Source organism: Aegilops tauschii, chromosome 2 (genome assembly GCF_002575655.3).
Source record: "Aegilops tauschii subsp. strangulata cultivar AL8/78 chromosome 2, Aet v6.0, whole genome shotgun sequence".
NCBI classification, from domain to species: domain Eukaryota; kingdom Viridiplantae; phylum Streptophyta; class Magnoliopsida; order Poales; family Poaceae; genus Aegilops; species Aegilops tauschii.
This window is the reverse complement of record NC_053036.3, coordinates 638087795-638114710: the sequence shown is the minus strand read 5'-3', so window position 1 is coordinate 638114710 and position 26916 is coordinate 638087795. Positions and strand designations below refer to the sequence as shown.

The window sequence follows — 26916 nt, the reverse complement described above, 5'->3', positions numbered from 1 at the left end:
ATGCCAGTGCTGTCCATGCTGGAATACATTTTTTACAAGATCATGCAAAGGCTAGTGAGTAAACAGAGAGAGGCCATAGAGAATTGGGCAGGGCAGAGAATATGCCCAAAGATCAAGAAGAAACTAGACAAGAACACTGAGTTTGCTGCTAATTGCCATGTCTCTGAAGCTGGCCAACAATTGTTCAGAGTTCAGTCTGGTAACTCTAGTTATACAGTTGACTTGTGCTTGCACACTTGTGACTGCAGGAGATGGCAGCTCTCTGGAGTACCATGTGGCCATAGTATAGCATGCTGCAGGGAGGAGAGAATTGACCCAGTGACAATGGTTCATGACTGCTACAGTGTGGAGAATTATCTGAAAGCATATGGATACACTCTGGTTCCACTTAAAGATCCAAAGCATTGGGAGAAACAGAATGGAGACAAAGTATATCCACCAGTTTTCACTAAACAGTTGGGAAGGCCAAAGAAAAACAGGAAGAAAACACCAGAAGAGAAGAGAAGCAGGAATGGTGTTAGATATTTGAACAAAAAAGGTGTGACAATGCACTGCTCAATTTGTGGCAGAGCTGACCACAACAGGAAAGGGCACTACAAGTGGCAGGAAGCACTAGTTGCAGAAGGAGTAGAGCTTGTTGATGATAACTATGATGATCCAACATTTCTTCAGGTATGCTTCTGTTGCATCTCATTTTGCACAGTTGGCTCTAATGCATGAACTCCCAAAAATGAGCTTATCTGAACATCTTTATTTGCAGAACATCTTTCCAAGCAGGCCAGCCTAGGTTGGATCCTACTGAGTCACCAACTAGTATGGTTTTTAACATGGCCAGCAGGGAAAGAGCAAGATGACCTTCTCAAAGGGTCCATGGCCCATTGCCTGAGCTCTCTTCATTTGTTGCTGCTGCTGGGCTGAAATACCACAACCCAGGGTGACTACAGAAATGAATATTGCTAGGCAGACCAGGGCAAGAACTACAACTGACATTGCAAGAGGAAAGAAAAGGAGAGGCAGAGGAGAGGTACATCCAAATGCAAGAAGAGGAAGGGGAGCAAGTGGAGTTTCAGCTCTAGGAAGAGGTGCCAGTGCAGATGCAGGGTCAGTGGAGGGAGCAAGTGCAGGTGCTGGGAGAGGGAGAGGAGCAAATGCAGGTGCTGAGAGAGGAAGAGGAGCAAATGCAGGTGCTGAGAGAGGGAGAGGAGCAAATGCAGGTGCTGGGAGAGGGAGAGGAGGTAGTAATGTGAATGCATGGAGAGGAGAAAATTCAGATGCAGGGAGAGGAAGAGGAGGCCAAGCAGGTGAGAGGGCATGGTGGCTGATGTTTGGAGATGACATTGCCAGTCATATTCCTGACCTAAATGCTCCTCCTGATGATTTTCCTGCTGCCTGATCTAGGGGCAGTTCTCAGGCACCATTTTTTGACAAGGCCTATACTTATGTAACTCATAAACTGGCCTTTTTTGTTATGTCAAACTGTGGCATATATTGCCTCCTTGTTGATGGCAAAATGTGGCATATATTGCCTAATTTCTGGATGGCAAACCATGGCATACATTGCCCTTTTTGTAATTAAATATTATAACTAGGAGTTAACTGAATGCTGGAATACATTTGAATCTTGGAAGATAACTGAATGTTGCAACATATCTGAATTTTGTTGTTCACTGAATTTAACTGAATTCTGTGGTGTTATCTGAAGTGAATTTTGCTGCTATTGACTGAAAAAAAACTTTAAAAATTGTTTTGGAATCAATATTGTTGTTGTTAAGTGAGTACTGGAGTGAATACTGCTGTTGTTAATTAAAAATATTTTTTGAAAAAAATTGTTTGTCCTGGGTATCGAACCCAGGAACTGTGAATAGCAAACCTAACTGCATTGCCAGTGTGATAGTAGTAGTGATTTGTTTAGATAGTACCACACACTATAGTTAAGCACACCCACCGTTCCACTAGCTCGGTCGCTCCGCCGATTCGGTTTCCTAGGCCTTTAAAGCCAACCACCTCAACTCCACTAGCTCAACTCCACTCAACTCCACCTCGCTTCCAGTCCACCCACGTCGCAGCTCGCTCCTCGGTCTCCCTGCCACCCCACTCCACCAAGAAAACCCTCGCCGCCGAGCTCCACGCCGCCGCCGCCACCATGGACAACACCCCCGCATGGCAGAGGGCCATCGAGGATCTGGCCAGCGACGACGACGCGCTCCGCACGGACCTGAAGGAGATTGCGCGGTGGTTCCCCTCCGGCGAGATGCTCCTCCACCACGCGCGTGGCCTCGTAAAGGTCATGACTGACGACGAGAAGCGTCGCGCCATGCCCGCACCCGGCGTAGCTCCGGTCCTGGTCTTGCGCTTCGCGATGGCCGAGACGCGGTCCGACGATCCGAGGCAGCGCGCGCGGTGGTGGATGTACCGCTCCGCCACCATGCCATCGCCGCACCCGGATCCGTTCCGTGTTGCCTCCAGAATGCAGCGCGTCGACGACTTCGTCCTCGCCCTCCCCGCGCCGGTCAACACCGCCTACTGGGACCGCTTCAAGCCCGACATGCTAGTCCACGACGACGTCTCCGACGTCCAACCCTCCTCCGACGATGAATCCTACTCCGACGACTCCGACTCTGACTCTGGCTACAAGCCGGATAGCGAGTCTTCAGGCGAGGAGATAGAGGTGGTGGTGCTATCTGACGACGAGCCGGAAGACGTCGTCTGCTGCCTCCCGTCGTCGCCGACAACGAGGGCGACAGAGACCTCCCCATTGACGTGGACCTGCTGCCAGAGGTGCCTGACGGGCAAGCACAGGATGGCTCGAAGAAGAGGAAGAAGCCGACGAAGATTCAAGTTGCAGGGGAGGTGCGCCGCTCCCAGCGTCTGAAGGAGCTCAAGAACTGAAGAACTAAAGACTGCGGAATGTAGTTAGGTATGCTGAGTAGCATATAAGTTAGCATATCAGTATGGGTTGAACTTTTGGTATGTGTTGAACTACTGCTGCAACTGCCTATGGGTTGAACTTATGCTGCAACTACCTAAGTTATATGTATATGTTGCCATCTGTTGCTTTCATATGTTGTTGGTGCTGTTGTTAGTTGTATATGCTGCTACAAAATGTTGCTGTTCAGTTAAAATGAGTTTACTGAAACAAATTCAGTTAAGCTTACTGAATACAAATACAAATTCAGTTAAAATGAGTTTACTGAAACAATTCAGTTAAGCTTACTAAATACAAATATAAATTAAGTTAAAATTAGTGTACTGAATACAAATTAAGTTATACTTACTGAATACAAATTAGCTAAATTTAGCCAGTAACTAATATTAGCCAGTAACTAATATTAGCCAGTAACTAATATTAGTCAGTAACTAAATTGGCTTGTTTTTAATTCCCTGCCTAATATTTACCTCTGCCTACCTACCACCCACCCTTCTTACTTCTATATAAAGCATACCCAATTGGCACAAACACCAGTCAAAGCCAAATCCCTCACTTCTCCTCCCCCCAGCCGCCAGAGAGAACCCTAGGAGGACATGGATCCTGGAGAGGTAGTAGATGCAGAAGAGGTACCCAGTGGAGCTAGGCATAGAGAGGCAAGAAGGTTGCAAAGAAGGGAACTGGCAGAGAGGATCCTTGCAGCACGCAACCGCAAGGATGTACAGCAGTTCCTGGAGGCATTCCCACCTGGATCAAACCCTAGTGATGATGATATCATCTACTGGGCAAGGAGGAGGGCTAATCTCCATCCTTTTTAGGTCACTAGGATGAGGTGGACTAGGATTCTCTACCCAGATGATTGAGCTCTTAAACACCCCATTGCTCCTGGCTCTTCTATCTATGTATGAATGCACTGCATGTCAATGCAACTCTATCTATGTATGAGTGAGTGTTTTATCTATGTATGAGTGAGTGTGTTTTATCTATGTATGAGTCAGAGTTTTATCTATATATGAGTCAGTGTTCTATCTATGTATGAGTCAGTATACTCTTACTGCAATGTACTAAATCTATACTACTTATTCTCTGTTTAGTTCCAATTCTACACATTTTTACTAGAGTTCAGTTAAACTCATGTTAACTGAAACAAATACAGTTAAATAACTTATCTTCAGTTAAAGTCATGTTAACTGAAACAAATACAGTTAACTCTATAGTTAACTGATACAGTTAACTAGAATTCAGTTAGACTCATAATCCATTTAGCTATAAATTCAGGAAACTGGACATGCAAACAGAGAGAGACAAATTGAGTTAACTAAAAGCAAATTCAGTCTAATAACACCTTGCAACAACATAACTTGGGCAGTCATACAAATTCAGTTAACTAAAAGCAGTCATACAAATTCAGTGCCTTAGATGATACTGGCATACAAATCAACCAAGTTCAATAAAGAAGTACAACTAATTAATAGCTCCAACTTAAGGCAGCATTGCACCAACAATGAATTACTCAAATTCATCTAAGATCTCCTTCAACCTCTTTATCTTGCTCTTGGTCTCCTCCTTGTGCCTGAATAGATCACCAATCATGTACTCTAGTTTCTTCTTCTCCTTCTTCAGCTCATCCCTCTGTGACACCACTTTGTCCAACTCTTCTTTCATGTTGTCCATCTGTTGCTTCATCTCATCCCTCTCTTTGTCTGCCTTAGCCCTCAGAACCTGATGAATGCTAGTGGTAGATTTATCAGACATCTTCTTCTTCTCAAGCTCTTCCTTTAGGTCAGAAAGAGCAAGTCTTGCATTGCCCAATTCAGTAATTGCCTGCTCCTTGTCACCCACCATCTTAGCAAAATCTAGTTTAAAAAACCTCAGATCATTTTCCATCTTTTCCTTCTCTTTCACAACCCTAAAATTTTCTTCAGCAAGAACTACACTTTCCCTGAGCCTTAGCTTGTTCTCATCATCATACATGCCCCAAACCCTGGCTAAACTCATCTCACTACTAGAAAAAGGCCTACTAATGGCGCACCTAATCTGGCCATTAATGGCGCATTAGTGGTGCGCCATTAGTAGCACGCCATTAGTATATTTTACTAATGGCGCACCACTGGTGCGCCATTAGTATCTGGTATACTAATGGCGCACCCCAGATGCGCCATTAGTATATACAACAGTGCGCCATTAGTATGCCTCCCAGGGGGCCATGTATACCCAGGTGCTTTGGCATACTAATGGCGCACTACAGCAGGATGCGCCATTAGTAACTTCGGCATACTAATGGCGCACTGTTTAGTGATGCGCCATTAGTATCCTTTGGCATACTAATGGCGCACTATGATGTGATGCGCCATTAGTATGAATATTAGGTTTTTTTTTATTTTTTTATTTTCTGGTTTTTGCACAGGTTACAAAATGTATAATTGGACAAAATATAGACAGCACACATCAACAACAGATTCATCGAATACAATAGAAGATTAGTCTCTGAATACAATTCATCATTTTAGTCTCCGAATACAATTCATCATATTAGTCTCCGAATTGAAAAGACCGAACAAAATGTATAAGTATGAATCATTATATTACAAGTCTCGAGACCGCGAGTTTGTCTTCACATTACAAGTCTATATCGATCATCTAAACTACCATCACATAGAAGAGAGCTGCGGTCATCACGATGAGCATCATCACGATGAAACTCGTCTTCATCCGGTTCCTCCAACGCTCCCTCCCCTCTCCCGCTAGATAGCGGGCGTATCTAGATTCGGCCTCGGCCCTAGTGGCGTACCCTTTGTAACTGTTACCGCTGAATCGGTGAACCTGTCTCCGACACTCCTCCCAGTCGTCGTAGACTCCGGGAACCTTACCCTTGTACACGACATACCACGACATCGCTATGCAGTAGCCAAACGAAACGTTAGTACCAATTCACAGACAATACATAAGCAATATATAAGTATGCAACAGAACGATCGGAAGAGAAAAGCAAGACATTAATAGCATCGATTACATCTAAGTTGAAGGACTCTCGAAACCAAAGAGACATACTACAAGTTCATTAAAGTTTAATTACAACATGAGCCAATCGATGTTTCAGAACTAGACACAGCATCACTGCTTTCGACTCGACTCAAGGGACCGGAGCGTGGATGAAGCCGCCGTCTATCGTGGGAGTCATGAAACCACGGGCGTTGTCAGCCTGCATTTGTAGGATTGTGTCGATGTCATTGTTGGACGGTTGATTTCTGAGGTAGAACTGCCCCGAGGTATGAAGGACATCTTGATGGATGATTTCCGCAAACTCCGACTGGATGCGAAAGAATTCTTGTCTGATGTCCGCGTCCTGGATTGCCGACACGCTCGCGGCCCAATCTTTGAGTCTACTCGGTAGCAGTAGTTGATGATGGTCCCGTACGATCGCCCGCATGTGATGGATGGCGTTGTAGGCACCCTTCTGACCGCCAGGCGGCTGCTTGACGCAGCAGAACGTCGTGTTGTGGGAGAACACGTGCTTGCCGTACTTACGAATAGGCCTGGTGAAGGTGCCTCCAGATTTGACGTAGCCGGGGAGAACATCATCAAGAACCTTCTTGACATTTGTGTAGTCTACGTTCGACTGACGGTCCGGGTCGAAATACGTGGCCATGGAATATTTGGGGCTTAGGAGGATGAGCGTGCAATGTGTGTCACTGCAGAAAACACGGAATGTTAAAAGAAAAACGATCGAAATCTAAGAATTCATATGTTACGGGGCGGTTGAGGGGAGGACTTACTCGGGAAAGTAAGGCACGAGGAAGTTGTCCTTATCTTGGTTTGCCAGAATGACGCCTTCGAGGTAAGAACTCGCGACTTGCCGGTCCCCAGCGCTGCCCAAGATCTTGGCACGCATGTAGAAGGGGTCGACTATCACGATGTCCGGGGTCTTGTCGCGAATGATCCGCATCTCCATACTCAGCGAAAATAGCCGAACGAAGATGTAGTGCAGCGGATGAAGGTTCAACATAGCGTGGATGTCATCAAACCGCAGGACGATCGTACCCCCGATGGAGTTATCCACAAAGCCCTTGCCCTCTGGCACCTTGGCCGCGAAAACCGGGTATGCCACATCCTTCTCTCGGAGACGCCGCTTCTCCAAAGAAAGAACACTGTCATGCAGACTCCGCATAGCACCGGTTGCAGCATCGAGCATATTTCTCGGTAGCATCGGCCTACCCGCCACATGCACCCTCCTCGAGATATCCGCAGTTGAAGGTGGCCCGTCCTGAGCACGGATCGTACTCGGTGCCGGCTGGCCCGCACCCTTGTTAGTCTTTCTTTTGCGTGCCTTCTTCTTGATCTCCTGTAATGGGACCGAGTTCTGCTCACAGACCGCCTTCTTGAGTGTGTTGGGGCTGATCATATTTGGCACCTTGCCTATCTGAGGCTCGGTGAAGTTGGCAGCTGGAGGCGTCTCCTGAGAGCTGAACTGCAGACGACGCCTGTTGCAACTTGGCTTCTCCGCGGTACCAGCTAGATCGCACACGTCTTTTGTTGGGTTGGGTTCTTGAGAAGGAGGCCCCATGAAGTCGCCACCATCCCCATGATCGGCAAAGTACTGATCGACGTTGGCAAATGTATCGTCGTCGTCGTCGTTCTGATCCTGTGCCATATGCATGTTTGGATCCAGTGGCATAGGGATGTCCGGCACCGTTGCGGCGGTCTTGCCATGGGGCCGACTTGGCGCCGGCACGACTGGCGGTGTTGTCTTTGGGGTGGTGTCCCCCACCCCCAAACGAATCTGGCTCTTCGGCCAAAGCAGGGGCCAGCTCAGGCAGGCGCTGAGGTTCATCACGTCATCATCGTCGACCCCCATGGGTCGAATCGGAGGTAACACCTCGTCGCAGCCTGGCAGCACCCGAACCAGTTGAACCCTAAACAAGTTGGGTGGCATCTGGGTACCGTGGAACAAGGGGTTGCCCGGTTGAACGATTTTGCCCTTGGCGACATCGACCAACTCGTTGTTCACGAAGTGCAGGAGAGTGCACGGAACGTCGGCGGCGCCCTGCGAAAACATGTAGGGCATTAGGGATGCCCAGTCAAAGGCAAGGAGATGAAGTCCTCGGCCGAGAGAGGCTTAATTAGTTACCGTGATGATGGCGTCGAGCTCGGCTAATGTCGAGGCACCGCCAACGGCGGGCGTGCAGTTGACGGAGGGGCCGCTTGCTGCAGAGGTGCCGGCCGGCGTACACCCGGGTGCATTAAGCTCCCGTGCCGGCGTCGGAGACACCAATGCCGGCTCCGCCGGAGACACCAATGGCCCCGCCATCGCGTTCTGCGAGTTGCTGGCCGTGAAGCTAGGAATCGGGGGCGGCCCCTGTTGGCCGCCCGCAATCCACGCACTAATCCCCTGGATCAAGGTAGGCACAATGGCGGTGATCGTCGCTCCAAGTTGTTGTTGCACTTGCTCTTGGACAATCTCCGGAATCCGCGCCACCTGTGCCCTGAGTTCTTGAACCTCGCGCGCCTGGCTTTCCGAGCTGGTCTTTTTCTCCTTTCGCCCAGCAGTGTCATAGTATGACGACCATTTTGTCGACAAGCCTTTGCCGGCCACACGACCAGCTGACGTCGGCTTACTGAGCTTATCCTTGTTCTTCATTACATTCAACGCCCTATTTAGAGTGGTGTCCCAAGGGTTGCTCTTAGTCGACCCCGCGCTACTGCTTTCAGTCGCCTGCGGAAGGAATGTGAACCATTTAGAAATTTGGCTTCATTAATTAGAATGCAACCATATGGAGCTAATTACGAGGGGGTGTATTCCTTACCAGAACAAGCTGAAGCGCCCTGGTCTTCGGATCCGTGGTAAGCTCCTTTGTTTTCGGGTCCTTCTTGTACCGGGCCCTGACAAAGTTCCTGGTCTGCTTGTCACCGTATTTATCGAAGAGGGGCGGTAGGCCTTGCTCGGCACGGTCCGCCTCCTCCTTGTCCCATATAGGCTCCGCCACTCTGTAACCGCCGGGACCGAGTGTGTGTTCCCCTAAGTTCAGCTCCCGCATTTCTTTCCCCCACTTACTTGATTCGGAGTGTGCGGTGCTCGAGCAATTGATCTTGAAGTCGTTGTAGTCATCTTCGGTGATCGAAGGACTTTTCTCCTTGATCTTCTCATAACTCTCACCTTTCTCGATCATTCTCTTCACATTGCTTTTCCAAGTAGACAGGGCCTTGCTCATCTTCGTGAGGGCAGCATTGTTCACTTTATTCCCTTTGAGGCTTGTGTTTTCAAATTCAGCGGGGAACTTGTATCGTTCGTGCAGCTTCGTGAAGAGGAGGTTGCGCAAATTCCCTCGGTCAGGATGCCTCAGGTTCTCGGTGTTGATCGAGACGGTGCTCCGGAGAATGCACCCGAGTTGAAGCGAGTACCCCTTGACTATTCGTTCGGGCGCCGTTGGATTCCCGTCGGAGTCCACTTCAGCAACTTCCTCCTTGAGGGTGCGGAGCACGGTCGGGCGCCGGTCCTTCCGTTGCCTCTTCGGTTGGCTGCCATCTGTGCGTGCGCCGCCATCATCAGTGGTGGCATCCTCGGCGGCACCATCAGTGGTGGCCTCAGTGGGGTCATCCTCGGCGGTACCATCAGTGGTCTCAGGATCGGTGGGGAAGGCGGCGTCCTCATACAAGTGAGGTTGTTCCTCCATCTCCTGGGACAGCTTCCAGAATGGCTTGTCGACGCCCGAACCCCCGGCCTCATCGTTGTTGGCCATGTTTCTCTCTAAATAGGAACAAAGTTTGGTCAAAAAGTTGGTTATTGTCAAGGAACAAGATCATGGTCTCATCATTTAGGGTTTGTCGACACCGAGGCATCCTAAAAGCTAAGCTTTTATCATTGAGGGTTTTTCGACGCCGAGGCACCCTAAAAGCCTAAGCTTTCATCATTTCGGTTTTTATCGACACCGAGGCACCCTAAAAGCCATGCATTAGTCACAAGTACGCCGGGGCACTTGATCCTACTTAATTACCTACTAAGATACCCCGCCCATGCATTAGTCACAAGTACCCCATATGTCCTATTTTTAGCAAAGTCATGCTAAAATTCACGGAAAATTTCAGCATGACCTTTGCTGAAAATAGGACATATGGAGTACCCGAATTTGCCGGAACGGAAGTTAATCGACATTCCGGCAAACTCAAGGGCCTCTTGGGTGGACAAGGCAAAAAAGGCCTCCATCACAACATGGAAAATACACCAAGCAGTATCATCTCCAAGCAGTATCATCTCCAAGCAGTATCATATTTGTAATGACTGAAAATATTTAGTTCAGGAAATATTTACTACTGTAGTTTCTGTTACAAACAAAAAAAAGACTGAAGTTTGTCCTAGCTATATTTCAGGATGATTTTTCAGTTGCTCATGCTTTTTACAAATTGTAGCTACTGTTTTTTATACCTAAACAAAATTGCCCTAGCTATATTTGCTACTGTTTTTATACCTAATTTTTTGCTACTGTTTTTTTAATTTGCTACTGCTTTTTTTATTTGCTACTGTTTTTTTATACATACACCACCAAAGTCCAAAGAGTAACCACTTATTAGCTACCAGGAGTAAGTAAGTAACTAAATACACTTGTATAACAAAATAAATCAGAAACTTAGTTTTCAGTGTAATGAAACTAATTGCACATGAAAGAACAGGGGTAAATATTGTTAACAGAAGACATCCAAACAAATATATTGCTCTTTATGAGGTTATGAGGTTACAGAGTACAAACTTAACTTGAGAATGACAGTGTTCAAAATAGTCAATGAAAAATTCATCAGTACTGAACATAATTAACAGAAGTTATTTTGATGGTATATAAGAATATTTATGGAACAAACAACATGAAGATAGCTGCAATCTTAAACAAAAATCAAAGCACACTTGTCTGTAAAAAGCTAACAAACTATGTGATGCTTCCAGCTAATATGTTCAGAGAACAGGAGCATGAGAAAAAATAACAGAAACTATATGATTTAACTGGTTTCAAAACATGAAGTCCTAAAAGCTCTTGTTTTTGACTTTGCATCCACTGATAAAGAAGAATCAGAGTAGTGAGCAAGACTGTAAATGTTCTGAAAATTAAAAGAAAAGAGTGCTGTCTCAGAACTCAGCAGTTACAGCAGGAGGTACTGTATTTACTTGGAAACACAAATATGTTCTTCATTATCTGCTCATTACACCCAGAGGTTATTTTTTGGCAAACAAAATTGAGAAATTTTAAGACACTACTGAGTTAATATTAGCCGTTGATTTTTTAATTTTCTGTTTTTTGCACAGGTCACTAGCTTCAGATTTTTTCCTCAGGTATAAGTTGATGCTTTTCTTCATATTTGCCATATGAAAAAATTAGGATGCTATCATCCTATATTTTTCCATGCTAAAAGATTGTGCCATGTAGAAAATTGCCATGCTAATCTTTAGATAAATACAAATAGAACAAACTCTTAGATAAAAAATTGCCATGCTATTTTACAGAACAAACAAACATTTTGCCACCTTGATACATAACTGAATTTTTGTGTAGTAGGTTCAGATCTCATTTTTTGAGCTATCACACTTTTTTTTGTTTACACAGCTACAATCTTTTGCCATGGCAAATCTTGGGACCATGGTCACATGGCAAATGTAGGATTGCTCTTAGCTAAAAACACGGCAAATGTAAAACATGGCAAAGTCTGAAATTTCCACAACATGTCAAACTTATTTCAAGTACCATGGCAAACTGAATGTTTTTATGAAAGTTGCCATGGCAGACTTTGCTATGAGTAGTTGCCATGGATAGAATCTCTACGAGTTTTTGACATGGCCAAATTCTGGAGTAATTGCCATGGCAAAATTCTGTAGTAGTTGCCATGGCAAAATTCAGGCAAAGTGCACCAGCGATTTTTTTGCATCTCTTAATTTCTAGTTGCCACACTAGTAGTTTAGTTTGGTGGTTAACAGGCATTTAACCATTCGCCACACCAAATTTTTGCTCTACTTTTCTAGGAGTCACGAATTAGATATCTGAAGCCTATATATGTCTCATCCTTTTGCATTCTTTCATTAATCTATAGAAATGCCTAAACTATCTGGTGATAAACAATTTGTGCTAGATAGAGAAACAAATAACTGCGGGCGTAGAAGACGGGGGCGTAGAAATATTGTTGTATTAGGAGCAGAGAGGGAGAGGTGGGAAATGGAGGCGGGGGTGATTTGGATGGGGTACCTGCGGGCGTAGAAGACGGGGGCGTCGTCGGGGACGAAGACGTCGACGCTGTGGATGTTGGTGGTGGTGCGACGAGGTTCGGGAGGAGACGAGGACGACGGGGCGGCGGGGCGGCGGCGTCGGGAGAGGAGAGGGCGGCGTCGTGGCGTCGGGGCGTCGGGGCGGAGACGAGGACGACGGGGCGGCGTCGAGGCGGCGGGGCAGCGGCGTCGCGGCGTCGGGGCGTCGCGGCGGAGACGAGGACGACGGGGCGGCGTCGAGGCGGCGAGGCAGCGGCGTCGGGAGAGGAGAGGGGAAGGGGATCGAGGGCGAGGGCGAGGGAGAGAGGGGATAGGTTATCCAACAGGTACATCCATACTAATGGCGCACCTCACCCTGGTGCGCCATAAGTACATCCATACTAATGGCGCACCTCACCCTGGTGCGCCATTAGTATTTTTTTTGATTTCTGCTCGAGCCAACAGGTTATCTTCCACCTTACCTGATCCACACCAAGTTCCCTCTACTAGCTCGACTGGTCAGCAGCCAGTTCTCACACCAAGAGGTCCTGGGTTCGATTCCCAGGCTCCACAATTTTTTTTATGCATTTAAAATGCTATTTGATATTTATTTGTGTTTAAATATGTTCAAACTTGTTTAAATCATAACAGTAATATTTTTTTATAAGACAGTAATAATTTTTTTAAAAATATCATCAAACAGTAATGCCGGTGGAGCGGGGGAGGGTGCGCGGGGTGCGGGGGGCCGGTGGACCGGGGGGTGCTCGGCGGCGAGGAGGACCGGATCTGGCGAGGTGGGATAGCTAGCGATCGAGATGGAGGGGGATCGAGATCGAGTGTCCATGAAATTTAAAAATATTCATGATAGTTCAAAAGGTGCCCATGAAATACAATCGAGAAATGAAGGCTACGATTTAAATACAATCGATCTTAGCTAGCTATCTGTTCACAATCTTCTTGCCCTTCTTTTTTGCAAATGGAGTTCTTCTGTGGAACGGACGTCCTTTAGGTAGGGTGGTCCTGCTTCTTCTTGTGGTGTATGCTGCTACTTCATCATCGTCGTCATGTTCGATTCTCGGGTCGCCGTACTTGTCGAAGTCTTGCTCATTGGCTACTCCATCCATTCCGATGATCTTCCTTTTGCCTCTCCTCATGACAACACGACTGGGCTTTGACGGGTCGGTAATGAAGAAGCATTGGTCCACTTGGGAAGCCAGTACCCATGGCTCATTTTTCGCGGTGACGTTTGCGCCTGCGGTCTTGGATTTGGCTTCGGGTATAACCATGGTGGTGAAATACCGGTCTTCTTTTAGGACGCTCTTGGCCCATCTGACACGGAACATCGGGACCTTCTCTCCAGCGTAGCTCAGCTCCCAGATCTCCTCGATCCTTCCGTAGTATCTGTCCTTGTCGTTACCGGTGTAGGATTCCATCGTTACCCCGGAGTTCTGATAACCATCGCTCTTCATGTCCTTGGCCTCGGTGTAGAATGTGTAGCCGTTGATATCGTACGCCTCATAGGTCATCAGGTTGTGCTCGGCGCCCTGTGACAAGGCGAATATGAGTTGTTCTTCCGCGGAAGAATCCTCATGTAAAGGGTACGACAGAAGCTTCTGCTTGAACCAACGCGTGAAACATGAGTTGTGCTCTTTGAGTATATCTCCGTCCGTCCTCTGTTGGCCTCGGTCATTGTACGTCTTCTTAATAAAGGTTTTGTGCTGTACCACCCAAGGATCGACCACGTCTATGTGTTGTAGCGCGACTAGGTTTGCTCTTTCAAAGTCGGCGAGTCGACCCTCGAAGTCGACATGCATTTCGCGGCGACCCTCACGGTGACCCCATCCAGCGAGCCTGCCGAGGTGCCTGTTGACGGGCAGACCAACGGGGTTCTCGATGCCTAGATAATTCGTGCAGTAGGAGATGCACTCTTCGGTCAGAAAGCCCCTGGCTATGCTTCCCTCTGGACGTGACATGTTGCGAACGTATCCTTTGATGACACCATTCATCCTTTCGAACGGCATCATGCTGTGCAGGAACGTCGGCCCGAGTTGGATGATATCGTCCACGATATGGACCAGCAGATGCACCATAACGTCGAAGAATGCGGTCGGGAAGTACATCTCAAGCTCGCATAGTATCACCACGATCTCTTCCTGTAGCCTTCTGAGTTGCCTCACGCCAACAGACTTCCGAGAGATGACGTCGAAAAAGTTGCATAGGCCAAATAGCGTTTCACGGACGTGCGCGTCCATGATCCCACGGATTGCAACTGGAAGTATCTGCGTCATCAGCACGTGACAGTCGTGAGACTTCATCCCGCTGAACTTCAGCTTCGCTAGGTCTAGGTATCTGCTTATCTTCCCCGCGTAACCGTAAGGAAGTTTTACTCCTACGAGGCAGGTGAAAAACTGCTCGATCTCCTCCTGACTTAGAGTGAAGCACGCGGGAGGGTAGTCATTTCCGGTCTTCTTGGCCTTTTTGCCTTTGCGACGACTTTCCGTGTCCTGCTTCGCCTCATCATCATCATCATCATCATATATAGCGTGAAGCTCCTGCCTGATGCCCATTGATTTCAAGTCTGCCCTTGCTTTCGGCCCATCTTTGGTCCTCTCTGGCATGTTGAGCAGGGTACCAAGCAGACTCTCGCACACGTTCTTCGTGATATGCATGACATCAAGGCTGTGAGGCACACGGTGGATCTTCCAGTACGGCAAGTCCCAGAAAACAGACCTCGTTTTCCATACCTTCAGCAGCGGCTCTGGCGCCTTTCGCTTCTTTCCCGGCTCTGGCGCCTTTTGCTTCTTTCCCGGCAGTGGGCAGTCTTTCCAATTTTTCAACAGCTCGTCTATTTCCTCGCCGCTCCTCGTACACGGGCGTCCTTGGGGTTCGGTTTCACCATCGAATAGATCCTTGCGTTTTCTCCACGGGTCATCGTCGCGAAGCCACCTTCGATGTCCCATGAACACGGTTTTCGAAGACCCGGGATCTCTATCTAGCTGGCGATACGTTGTGTCATCCATGCACCTGACGCATCTAGAAAATCCGTGGACCACCTGCCCCGCGAGATATCCGTAACCGAGATAGTCGTGCACCGTCGTGAGCAGCGCGGCTCTCATAGGGAAATATTCTTTCTCTGCGGCGTCCCACATATTGGCTGGCGTTTTCCACAGCGTGTCAAGCTCCTCTTTCAGCAGCCCCAGATACAGATTGATGTCGTTCCCTGGTTGTTTCGGTCCTTCAATTAGCATACTCATGTGAATGTACTTCCTCTTCATGCACAACCAGGGGGGAAGGTTGTACATCCACACAAACACAGGCCAGGTGCTATGTGTGCTTCTCTGGCTGCCAAACGGATTGACTCCATCGGTGCTCGCACCCAGCACGATGTTCCTTGGATCGTTCCCAAATTCTAGGTCTTCGAAGTTCAACGCTTGCCACTGGCTCGCATCCTTAGGGTGACTCAGCATCTTGTCTTTTTTATCTATCTCCGGATCATTTGCGTCATCTTCTCGCTTCTTCTCCTCCCTATCCGCGTGCCAACGCAGGAGCTTTGCTACCTTAGGGTCCGCGAAATACCGCTGCAGACGAGGAGTGATCGGAAAGTACCACACCACTTTTCGAGGAGCTTTCTTCCTCTTCTTGTATCGAGTGAGGCCGCACACCGGACATATGGTAGACTCCGCGTGCTCGTCCCGATAAATGATGCAATTGTTCATGCACACATGGTATTTCACGTGCGGTAAATCCAGAGGACACACGATTTTCTTCGCCTCCTCCAAACTGGTCGGGCACTTGTTCCCCTTGGGAAGACGTTCGTGCCAGAATGACATGTTCTCGTCGAAGCATGCGTCGGTCATTTTGTGTTTTACCTTCATCTCCAGAGCCATGAGCGTTACTTTCAGGCGGGTATCCTCGGGCCTGCATCCTTCATACAATGGAGTAACCGCGTCTAACTCAAGTTGATCCATCTTGGCTTTCTCTCGGGCGGCAGCTCTTGCGTTATCCGTCTGCTTGAGAAGCAGCTCTTGAATATGAGGGTCCTGCACCCAGCCCATCGATGGTCCAGCGTCGTCTGCTCCGCCGGCATCATCATCTTCATGATCATGCCCGTCGTCTGCTCCGGCATCTTCCTCATCATCATGTCCTGCATCTTCTACATGATGACTGTGTACAACATCACCATCGTGATCATCTCCTGGGGATTCTTCGTCTTCTCGCCCGCCCGAGCCGCGGTGGTTGTCTTGCTGCCCTTCCTCATTTCTTGCCCGGCCCCCATGGACAACTTCGTAGTCATCTTCATCACCTTGCCACCGATAGCCATCCATGAAACCACGCAAGAGCAGGTGGTCCCGCACCTGCCAGGATTCCGGGTCCGCAATAAGGCTCTTCAGCTTGCATCTTCGACACGGACATCTTATCTCCGTCTCGTTCTTTTGAAGCATCTCGGCCTTCGCGGACCTCAAAAACCTATTCACGATGCCTTCCGTCATCATGCGGACCATGGTCGCCTGCGGGGTAGAGCAAAACGATATTTTAGAACCAAGAAAAAATTTGGCATGACTTTCCCTAAAAATAGGACCAAAAAGAATGCTTAATGCCAAAATTCTCGCCGAAACGGAAATGAATCAACATTCCGGCAAAATATTGGCAACTATCGCATTTCAAATACCGGTACACCTCCAAACACAAACACATATGCAACACCACAAACATATGCAACACCACGAATATACATAGATCTAGCTAGGCCATAAAAAGTGCATGTGCACATTGTTGTAGGGAGAACAACATAAATATAGCTTCCCCCCTTACTTACCTATCAAAACAAGGTAATTTAACCACTTAAATTGAATGAATCTATGATGGAAATGAGGTGAAAAAGAGGAGGCACCCGAGACAAGGAGGAGGTGGAGAGAATGAAGTGGGGAGAAAGTGAGTGTGGGTAGGAGAGGTTGTCCAAAATATCTTGTTGCTGCCCACTTACTAATGGCGCACCAACTCTAGATGCGCCATTAGTAATCCAGGTTACTAATGGCGCACCTTCTGGCGGTGCGCCATTAGTATGTTTGGACAGGCGCACTAGTTAAAAAAACTTTTTATACTAATGGCGCACCCTGGGCCAGGTGCGCCATTACTAGTTACAACTAGTAATGGCGCACTGTGTCTGGATGCGCCATTAGTATGTTTGGACAGGCGCACTAGTTTAAAAAAAAATTTGTTGATACTAATGGCGCACCCTGGGACAGGTGCGCCATTACTAGTGGCGCACTGCGTCTGGATGCGCCATTAGTATGTTTGGACAGGCGCACTAGTTAAAAAAAAATTGGTACTAATGGCGCACCCTGGGCCAGGTGCGCCATTACTAGTTACAACTAGTAATGGCGCACTGTGTCTGGATGCGCCATTAGTATGTTTGGACAGGCGCACTAGTTAAAAAAAAATTTGATACTAATGGCGCACCCTGCGCCTGGTGCGCCATTAGTAGTTTCAACTCTAATGGCGCGCACCGCTTGTCTGGTGCGCCATTAGTGTCAATCCCATCTATAGCCCTTTTTCTAGTAGTGTCTTCAGAGTGGCAGGCCATTCAGGGTCAATCCACTCCACAAACTTGCATTTAGGTATTTCCTAACAGATAAGAATAGAATTCAGTTAGTTCATTTGAATTTAGTTAAGTTCAGTTAACTGAATTTAAATTCAGATAAGTTCAGCTATTTCATTCTAATTCAGTTAAGTTATGTTATTTCATTTAAATTCAGTTCAGTTCACTAACAAGATGCTGTTAACTCAAAGATTCAATTAAGTTCACAAACTAGATGCTCTTAACTGAAAATGCGCTCCTCCACATTTACATGGCACACTCTTATACAGATCAAAGTAAGATGACACATTGCAAGTTTTGGTACATCTACTGACCTTTTGTGCACAAGCAAGATACCTCCTTCCACTATCAACTGATTCAAAGCACACAAACTTCTCACACACACACTGGTGTTCACATCTAGCTGCAAGATCTGGAGCAAGGCCTGTCCACTCAGAGCAGAAAACGGTGGCAGGAGCAGGAGCCTACAACATTGTTTACAACATATTCTAGTCAGCAAGGAGGCAGGCATCATCTATGCTGAAATTTTGCTACTCAAGAACATACACCCTTCCCCATTTTTGCTCAATCCCTAACTGCCACAGAACTAACCTCACTTGTCACAGAGTAGCCGTCGGACGACGAGCTCGATCCTTCACTCCAAGATACCATGGGGGCGACCTGGACGGCGGCGGTGAGCTGGACGGCGGCGGCGAGCTTGCTGGCGGCGTGGAGAAGCTGATGCTGGAGCTGAGGGGGCAAGGGGGCAGATGGGGAACGAGTGGAGCTGGATCTTGGCCGGACGTGAACTCGATTCCGACAGATTTAATTCAGGTGTGCTATACTGCGGGTTGATTCAGTGAAACGGCAGGGGGTTTTGTGCAAAACTGCGCGCGCTGACCGGTCCAGCCACTTGGCAGCCAATTGGCGAGCTCGGATTGGCCTGGGACTAAATCATCACATTGGCTGCAAGTTGAGGTATGGTTTGGTCAAGTTTTGCAACTTTGGTACTAAATCATCACGTTGGGTGCAAGTTAGGGTATCTGGGGTGCTATTACCTCATAGGAGTACGTAAAACTGGATTCTGTGACGAACATCTCGAGGTACAGCACAACAATTCAACCGCTGAGATAACGCGGCCCCGGTGCAGATGTTCTAAGAATCCGCATCCGTAAGACCAACCAGAAGCCAAAGCTGCCACCATCGAATACCCTAGATATCACCTTGGCTCAACTCTTCCGACACTGCCAACAGCATGCCAACGTTCGTGGCCAGCACCCCGTCCGACTTCGAGATCTGATGAGTAGCACTCCCTGCTAAATACCACCTAGTTGTTGCATCTGCCACAACACCAGCACGACAAGGCGGCGTCTGCCTCCCTCCTGTGGCGGCCAGGCTCAGGTCAACATCCGGCGGCAAATCTTCCTCCGTCCAAGACACTAGCCAGCGCCCAAAAACGGCTAACTCGTGGCTCCGTCCCACATGTCTCCCCGCCGGTGGCCATCCCAGCTCCGGCAGACCCTCCCCACCATCACCACATGGGGACACCGCCCCAGGGAGCACCTTTCTCGGGGTCACCAGTCGCGTCACCACGGAGTCGCGAGAGCACGCGTTTGCAACGGTCAGAATCTCCTTTCCTCTACAACAGGAGCTCAAAAGCAAAAACTTTCTTGAAGCCGTGAACAAGCAATTAAAGCTGCTATATATAGCTGACCGGCAGTAAACAGTAGTCCCTCCGTTTTCATTTACTCTACATATTAGCTTTGTCTCAACTCAAACTTTGTGAACTTCGATCAAATTTATACAAACAATTATTAATCCAAATACCAAACCAGTACCATTAGAATTAACATTGAACATATATTTATTATTATGAAAGTTTATACTATTTTCTATAAACTTGATCAGACCTTATAAAGTTTGACTTTGGTCAAAGCTAATGTGCGGAGTAAATAAAAATGGACGGAGTATTACAGATATGTGAACAGTTTCTGGTGGGCAGACCCAAGGCAAAAGCTCTTCTACACCTAACAACGTTTGCTGCTCACCGTTTCATTTGGGTCGTTCGAATCAGGCACTGGCTTGATTGAATCCTGCGTTGATGGAACTGGTGCGCCGCTTTCTTGTTCCTCCAAATCAAAGCATGCTGCATGTTCTCTGCTACCTCCTTGCTTGCAGAGAGCTACTTGCTCTATTCTCTTCCCCCAGAGAACATTGTACAGACCACCAACCATCAGCGCTCCACTAATTACACTGTTTATCAGAGGAAAAATTTCAAGAGAATTTCATTTTTGGTGTAGTTTTTCTGTCTAACAAGAAAACATTAAGAAATGAACCTTCCAAGGCTGACCGGTTCTCCTATGAGTAGCGACAGAATGATCGTGATAACCAAAGTTAGGGGTACTGTCATGGACAGGAATACTGGGCCGCACCGGCCGATTACCCAGATTTGCAGGTAATTTACCAATGCGGAAACAAATACGCCCTACAAGTGAAGTAATTTCACAGAGATTAGGATTTTTGTTTTCTACTTCCACGGTAACAGTCTTCTAATGAATCAATGATTTGCTGCTCCTGAGGGGATTCTTGTACTTACACAATAGACGATAGCGACAAGACCTACATCCAAGCTCAGCTTCCATCTTGAAAAGTCTCCCTCCATCACTAGAGCCATAAAAAAAGATTGAACAGTCGCAAAGACAATCTGAAGGCTAGTGTTAAGCAGTATGGATGGATACTCCTCCAGCAATGGGCCCTAGAAAGCAACATGCAGGCTAAATTTAGGATGAATAAATTAGCATCGCAACATGCCCGCACACACTTGAATCTGTAACCTGTGCACACAGCGAGATGCATACCTGAACCACTGTCCAAAGAGCAAACAATACAGTCGCAAGAGACTGCAGGAGAATTCCCAATATCCAGCTCCTTGAGGGATGAGTATCAACTTGACTCGCGTGGTGAAAAAGAGGGTAATGGACAACAGATTTGAGCTCCGGTCCTTGGTATAGCGTTAGTACAGTAACACCAGCCGCACAAAGCACTATACCAGAAACTTTCATAATCCCATGGAAGCGCTTTAATTGCAAAGACTCCATTCTACCATAAGGAGAAGAACAAATCACTCCCTATTACACGGAATTTTTATCATAAAAGTTCACATTGTATATAAAGCAAGTCAAACTAATTTTCAGTCCCACTATCTTTACTACACCATGTTCATCAATGCACTCACATCTACACTAAAGTATATATGTTTAGACTACTAAATACTAATGGTAATGATCAGAGTTGGTGGCCGTGCATTCACTTCTTAAGTTATTAGTAATTACCACAGCTGTCATCCATTTTTCAGAGGATGTACATACGGTTGATTTGACTGATGCATATTTTTTAGATGATGTTTCTAAAGTTTGTACGAACTCATGGACTATCTTGCAGAAGCATTTAACAACTGTAATATATAACAGAAAATAACTTCCGTAGCAGCACAAGCATTTAGCTAATAGTTTTTACTAAATTCAAAGAAGCGCAATAAACAAATTTCACAATGGTACTAAATTAGTGTGGATAAAAAAATTGGTACACCCTAATAAGTTAGGGATGTTGGTCAAATGTCAGATGAACATAACCAATAGGAACTGATTAGCACTCCTACTATATATAATTAAATATAAATCACTGTACTATTTTATGGCAGCAAAATTAATGAGAGAGAAAGTTACCACTCAAAGGTGTTATCTCCACCCTTTACAACACTTATAGGTGATACTTCCAATCGTTCCACACACATAACTCAGTTAGTGATATCATCTGCTCCCACTCGCACTTAGTTTGATGACATATTTAAATTGTACTCCCTCCGTCTCACAATATAAGACATTTTTGCAAGCTAACATATCTTGCAAAAACATCTTATATTGTGGGACGGAAGGAGTATTTACCAAAAGGCAAAGAAAAAACTAGCCTTAGGAAGTAATTCAGTTATCATTAATAACACATACCCCAACAGAAGAGCCAAAATAAAAGTTAAAACTGGCAGGAGATTTATTACTGCAGAAGCAGAAGCTGCTGAAGCATATTTGAGGCCAACACATGATATGTTAAAAGGAGCAGACATCCTGGGGAAATGAAACAAGAGTATAAGATGTATAACATTAATAAAAGAAATGAAACAGTTTAACTAAGAAATACCAAAGGGTCTATTGTACGATGGAAAAAAGATGGTATGGTTAATACAATAACTATTTCCATAATTCTGAGCTTTGCACAACACTTCCGTAGAAAGTTGATCAGTTAACCTAACAAAATACCTACTTTCCCCACAAAAATGAACAACAATTTTTGCAATTAGTGTAACAATTGGAAGTATATATTAAATCTGGTAAAACTGAAATTCTCTGCCGGAAAGGACAGATTGCCATTGATGAAGGTGATGAGTATACTACACTAAAACCAAAATGACCGAGCAAGGAATTAATGAAATAAAGGAAGTTTGTATATTGCAAAGGCACACAAAAGAGTTTCAAGCATATAAAGTTTGGATAAGAACAAACATAATGATACAGTTATGGTATTGGATAGATATGTAACAACTTCATGTCACCATTCTCACACTAATACTCTCATCCCAATAAAACAGAAAAAATATGAGAAAATAATGCACTGTTGCAAATAATATTTTAATCTAACAGTGCCATTTGATAAACAAGAATAACAAATGTATAAAAACATTTCTGGCTCGTACTTTGACCTACCCATATAATGCATGCACAAATAGCTTCAGACAGACTTTGTATGACATTTGTGGGGCAGTTTTCCTACAAAATAAATCTCAGTGCATGCTTCCTAGATGACATCCAGATCTAGGTAACTAAGAAACCAAAACTCTGCATACCTTTCAATCGCAAAAGCAATGGGCAGTAAGAACATTGTGGCTATTGCATGCCTGTAGAAATTAAGAACGTATGTACTTGTACCTTGGTTAAAAGCAGCTTTGGTAAGTATATGCATAACTCCATAGATAAACCTTAAGAGAAATGAAACAGCATAAGGTGCTGTGTTGCCCATTACTATCGTTTGTTAGAACTTCAAAGATGATTGCTTATATACCACTACTTGCCCATCAAGACACGTCAAACATTCAGCATCAGGATAATTAATCAAACCCTCACTGTCATAAGTTAGTTCAGATAGGACCCATAATCCACTTAAGCAAAATATATTTTATGTATGCTTTACTATGTACATACCACACAAGTCACTCACTTTAATCAAGGTTAAAAAATGGCATCAAACTCTTTTTAGGTCTAACAAGTTGGTTACATCATACCAGCAGAGCATATATTTCAACAAATTAGGTATATCAGTCACAAGGTGCTTGTGTACTTATTAGAATGCATGATGCATCCACTCAAAGCATATATTGGCATTTATTTGAATAATCCAGCACTTGAACATTATTATGGCACGAATGGAAAGTCATGTATACTGGTAGTATTATTCATCTCAGGTTGTTCATCTCTCTAGAGAAAAGGAAGTAGGAACTTCAAAGTACTTCAGTTGCAGTTAAAAACTAAAGCATATTCATATTTGTAAAGGAGAAAGGATTCAACAGTTCCAACTTTCAATCTCAAGGTGACTCGGATGCTTTTTGGACATTCCCTGCAAAAATTATACTCGGTGACTAATGCTCAGTGAGTCATTTCGCATTGTATATTTCTATAGACATTATTATATTTGAAAGAGATCTTTTAGTAGACACATTATACAATGCATCTTTGGAGGGATCAGTGGCAAAAGTGATACGATGTGGAAAAGGAAGAGGACAGTATAGTAAATACATGCATCTTTATGAAGTGTGGAGTGATTAGTGGCATAAGTGGCACATGATGTTGAAAAGGAAAAGGGCAGCAGCTAAGGACCAGTAAAATGGTCATAGGAGAAGTTGCATTAGTGTCTACCAGCAAAAGGGCTCGTGCATTGCAACGGGGGAAAAAAATCATAATCTCCAAAGGCCTTGACAACATTTTGTTGCGTCACAGATAAAATTTCGGCGAACATTTTGTTCAATTTCATCACCATTGTTTAATGCACGAACTTTAAAAAAACATGAACATTTTTGCATTTCCAAACATTTGTTTCCAAAATTGCAAACATTTTTTAAATCCACAAAAAAATTATGACTTATCAAACATTTTATATAAAAAATCGTTTTTAAATATTTGAAACTCTTTTGATGTACCAAATTATTTAAAGAATGAAAAAACGAAAGCGGAAAATTTTAAAAAGTAAGAAAAAAAATAAAAAACAGGCTGCCCGCACATGGGCCGGCCTAAACGGGCGCGCTGCGTCTTCTCCAAGTACAGAGAGTGCAGCATAGGAGGACCTATTCCGTGGGCCGGTTGGGAATTCCTATGTGTGAAACATTTTTTGTCATTTATAGGTGGCATCGATGGTAATATTTGCAACTTTGGTGTGAAGATGCACTAATGACTTTATTATTAGATATAGATTGCCATGTAAACGGCACTAAATCTAGAACAACGCTTTCATTATGTTTAAAGAATAAACTGCCATGCTTCTAGAAAAATTGGTTTAGAGTAACAGTGTCCGTATATTTAGCCTTTTAGAAGTTATGCTGCTCAAATGGAGCATTTCTTCCTGCAGCGCCTCCGGCCCGCCCCCTCCTTCTCCCGCAGGCCACCTCTCTGATCGTCCTGCCCCGGCCCCTCCCTCGAAGCCGTGCACTACTCGGGGTCGACCCCTCCTACCGCCAGGACCCCGATCTACTCCATCCATACTCGCTGCTACATGAGGACGGCATCGGGCAAGCCCGAGGAGCAGCCAGGGATTACGGTGGCGGGGACTAGGATGCTCCCAATGCGCCCGAGACTCCGAGTGCGGAGTTCGACAGTGGGTTTCCTCCTAATGCGCCGAACCCATTTCCATTAAATTCCCCCTTTTCCTTATTACTTTCTGGGTGTGGACTTTTTTTGCGGTCCAAATAATCTAGCCTTGACGTGAACAAAATGGTACAATGAATTCCTTAAGCAGTATTGATATGCATTGCAAAATGATGCGCTGAATTGCTTAATTAGTATCGATACATAATTCCCCCATTTTTGACGCATTTTTCTGAATGTAGTACACATCAAGGAGATCGAAAGCCTTTCTATCCATTATGAATTGCGTAAGTATTGTTGATATGCATTACAAAATGATGCGGTGAATTGCTTGATTAGTACTTCATGCATCGATACATATTTCCCCTATTTTTACTCGTTTTTTCTGAATGCCCTGTCTGTCATACACATCAAGGAGATCGAAAGCCTTTCTATCCATTATGACAGACATACAGCACCATCTTGCTGGCTCGCTAGCCTTTCTCAGGTGGACTGATTCCAGCCGCCGTAGCTCTCCTCCTCCTCGTTTTCCTGCAGACGACAGAATTGCAGTCAGATCATGGCGGCCACGACGACGATGCGCCAAGGGCAAACATGTAGGAGTATGTTCGGTTACCTCTGCCGGGGTGAAGGTGAGCGCGATCTTGATCTCTCCGCGGTACTCCTCGTCCTTGACGACCCGGTGCACGGCCGGCGGCAGGCTGCCTTCCTGAAGCACCGCCTCCAGCGGGATGCTGAAGAAAATTCAGTTAAAGTTCAGAACCAGCAGGCAGCAGCTGAAACGGGTGTTCTGAATTTCTGCAGGAATAATAATGTGCCAGGTTGGATCCGAGAGTACAGGAGGTGTGTTTGTATGGTAGTACTTGCCATGCTTCTCCGACGAGGTCGTCGGCCGAGAGGGCGTCGCTGTCCATGATCTTGACCCTGAGCTCCGGAGCGTCGCCGGAGACGGCGAAGAAGAAGGTCTCGTTCCACTCAGGCTCGCTCCCTGCTCCTGTAATAAGTAAGTTCCACGACGAATGAATTTCTGACGAGAGGAGATGACAGTGATTTCTCATGGACGATCTATGCATAGGTGCATATGTATACCTGATGCGACGGTGCTCTTCTGCTCGTGGCTGCGGCAGGTGAGGATCACGTACGGGTCCATGCTATCTGATCCATCAGCAGTTAAGCAATCAGATCGGAGATCTAGTCATGAAGATCAAGCAGACGCTGACGAACTAAAAATTAATTCCTGAATAGGACAACATGATAATCAGGTGCTTAATTTTGACGATCGGTGCAGATCCTTCTCCCATAGATATTCAATCCTCTGCCGGGACGAACAAAAGAACACGCAGGCAGAGACAGATTCAGTAGTGACTGAATTCACCGCGGTCAGCTACATAGGTATGCTATCTACTCCCTCCGTTCCAAAATAGATGGTTGGGTCATCTATTTTGGAACGGAGGGAGTACTAATTAACAGGAGCAGCAGAGATCATCATACATGCAACCAAGAAAGGGACGAAGGTCTGATGATGATCTACATGAGAGCAACGCGCCGACGCCGGCGGATAGGTTCGATGGTTACTTACTGAAGAAATCGGAGTCGTCGAGGCCCTTGGCGGAGACGAGCAGCACCTCCAGCTTCCCGCGCACCATGTCTCCTCCTCCTTCTCGATCTCCTCCGGCCGGCCGGCCAAGTCTTGGATCTCTCTCTTGGTCTGGGTGAATGTCGCCTTCACCAACCCACCACGGCACCACCGTATATAGAGGAGTGTATGTGAAGTCAAGGAAGCCTTCCACGGAATCTATTAATTTTCGCCAGCTTGGTGCCAGACTGCATATTCTCTGGCCAGTCTTCCGGTTATTATTGAAAGAGAAATGGAAAGGTTTGTTGCGCCCGCGCGTCTGACCAATGGCCTAGCCTGGCCAGGAACATGCACGCACCCAAATAATGGTTCACCAGCTTTTGCATTTGAATATACCAGACTGACTATGACTCGGTCGACTTAAGTATACTAGTTATTTCTCGATTAATAACGTATTCATCCTCATGTATAGTCATAAGACTAAGATTTTCTTGTCATCTTTGCACCTGCACAAACTCATTGAACCGTCTTCGGCAATGGCTTAAAAATAGGTGTTTACTCTCTGTGACAGTCTGATGCGGCCGCGAAATGTGCGGGCTACTATGTGGGATCATTGGCTTGATTGGTTACAGGTACGACCAAGAAAATCAACAATTCATCAATAGTGGCTACCAGCGTATTTGAAGGTGCAAAAATAAAACAATAGTACTG

The 26916-nt window shown here is 46.0% G+C and overlaps 2 protein-coding genes across 5 annotated transcripts; both read right to left on the bottom strand.

Annotated features, from left to right (window-relative positions):
- Nucleotides 1-18054: 18054 nt before the first annotated feature.
- Nucleotides 18055-23987, bottom strand: LOC109764458 (WAT1-related protein At5g64700). Of its 4 annotated transcripts, XR_006670848.2 has the most exons (9): nt 22622-23987; nt 22482-22544; nt 21729-21845; nt 20583-20823; nt 20321-20479; nt 20061-20209; nt 19773-19977; nt 18337-19363; nt 18060-18209 (listed from the first exon to the last, which is right to left on the bottom strand). XR_006670848.2 is itself a non-coding variant. In XM_020323271.3 (8 exons), exons 1-8 carry the CDS (start codon nt 22792-22794, stop codon nt 19256-19258), a joined length of 1215 nt encoding a protein of 404 aa, XP_020178860.2. In that variant the 5' UTR covers nt 22795-23987; the 3' UTR covers nt 18248-19255. The 4 variants fall into 4 exon arrangements, 1 of the variants encoding a protein (XP_020178860.2); XR_006670850.2 differs by lacking the exon at nt 22482-22544 and having other exon boundaries at nt 18055-18209; nt 21779-21845; nt 22704-23987; XR_006670851.2 differs by lacking the exon at nt 22482-22544 and having other exon boundaries at nt 18058-18209; nt 22704-22782.
- Nucleotides 23988-24883: 896 nt separating this feature from the next.
- Nucleotides 24884-26514, bottom strand: LOC109764453 (elicitor-responsive protein 3). Its single transcript, XM_040400179.3, has 5 exons — nt 26209-26514; nt 25719-25784; nt 25497-25623; nt 25246-25363; nt 24884-25160 (listed from the first exon to the last, which is right to left on the bottom strand). The coding sequence occupies exons 1-5, from the start codon at nt 26273-26275 to the stop codon at nt 25113-25115; spliced, it is 426 nt and encodes a 141-aa protein (XP_040256113.1). The 5' UTR covers nt 26276-26514; the 3' UTR covers nt 24884-25112.
- Between the last annotated feature and the right edge of the window lie 402 nt (nt 26515-26916).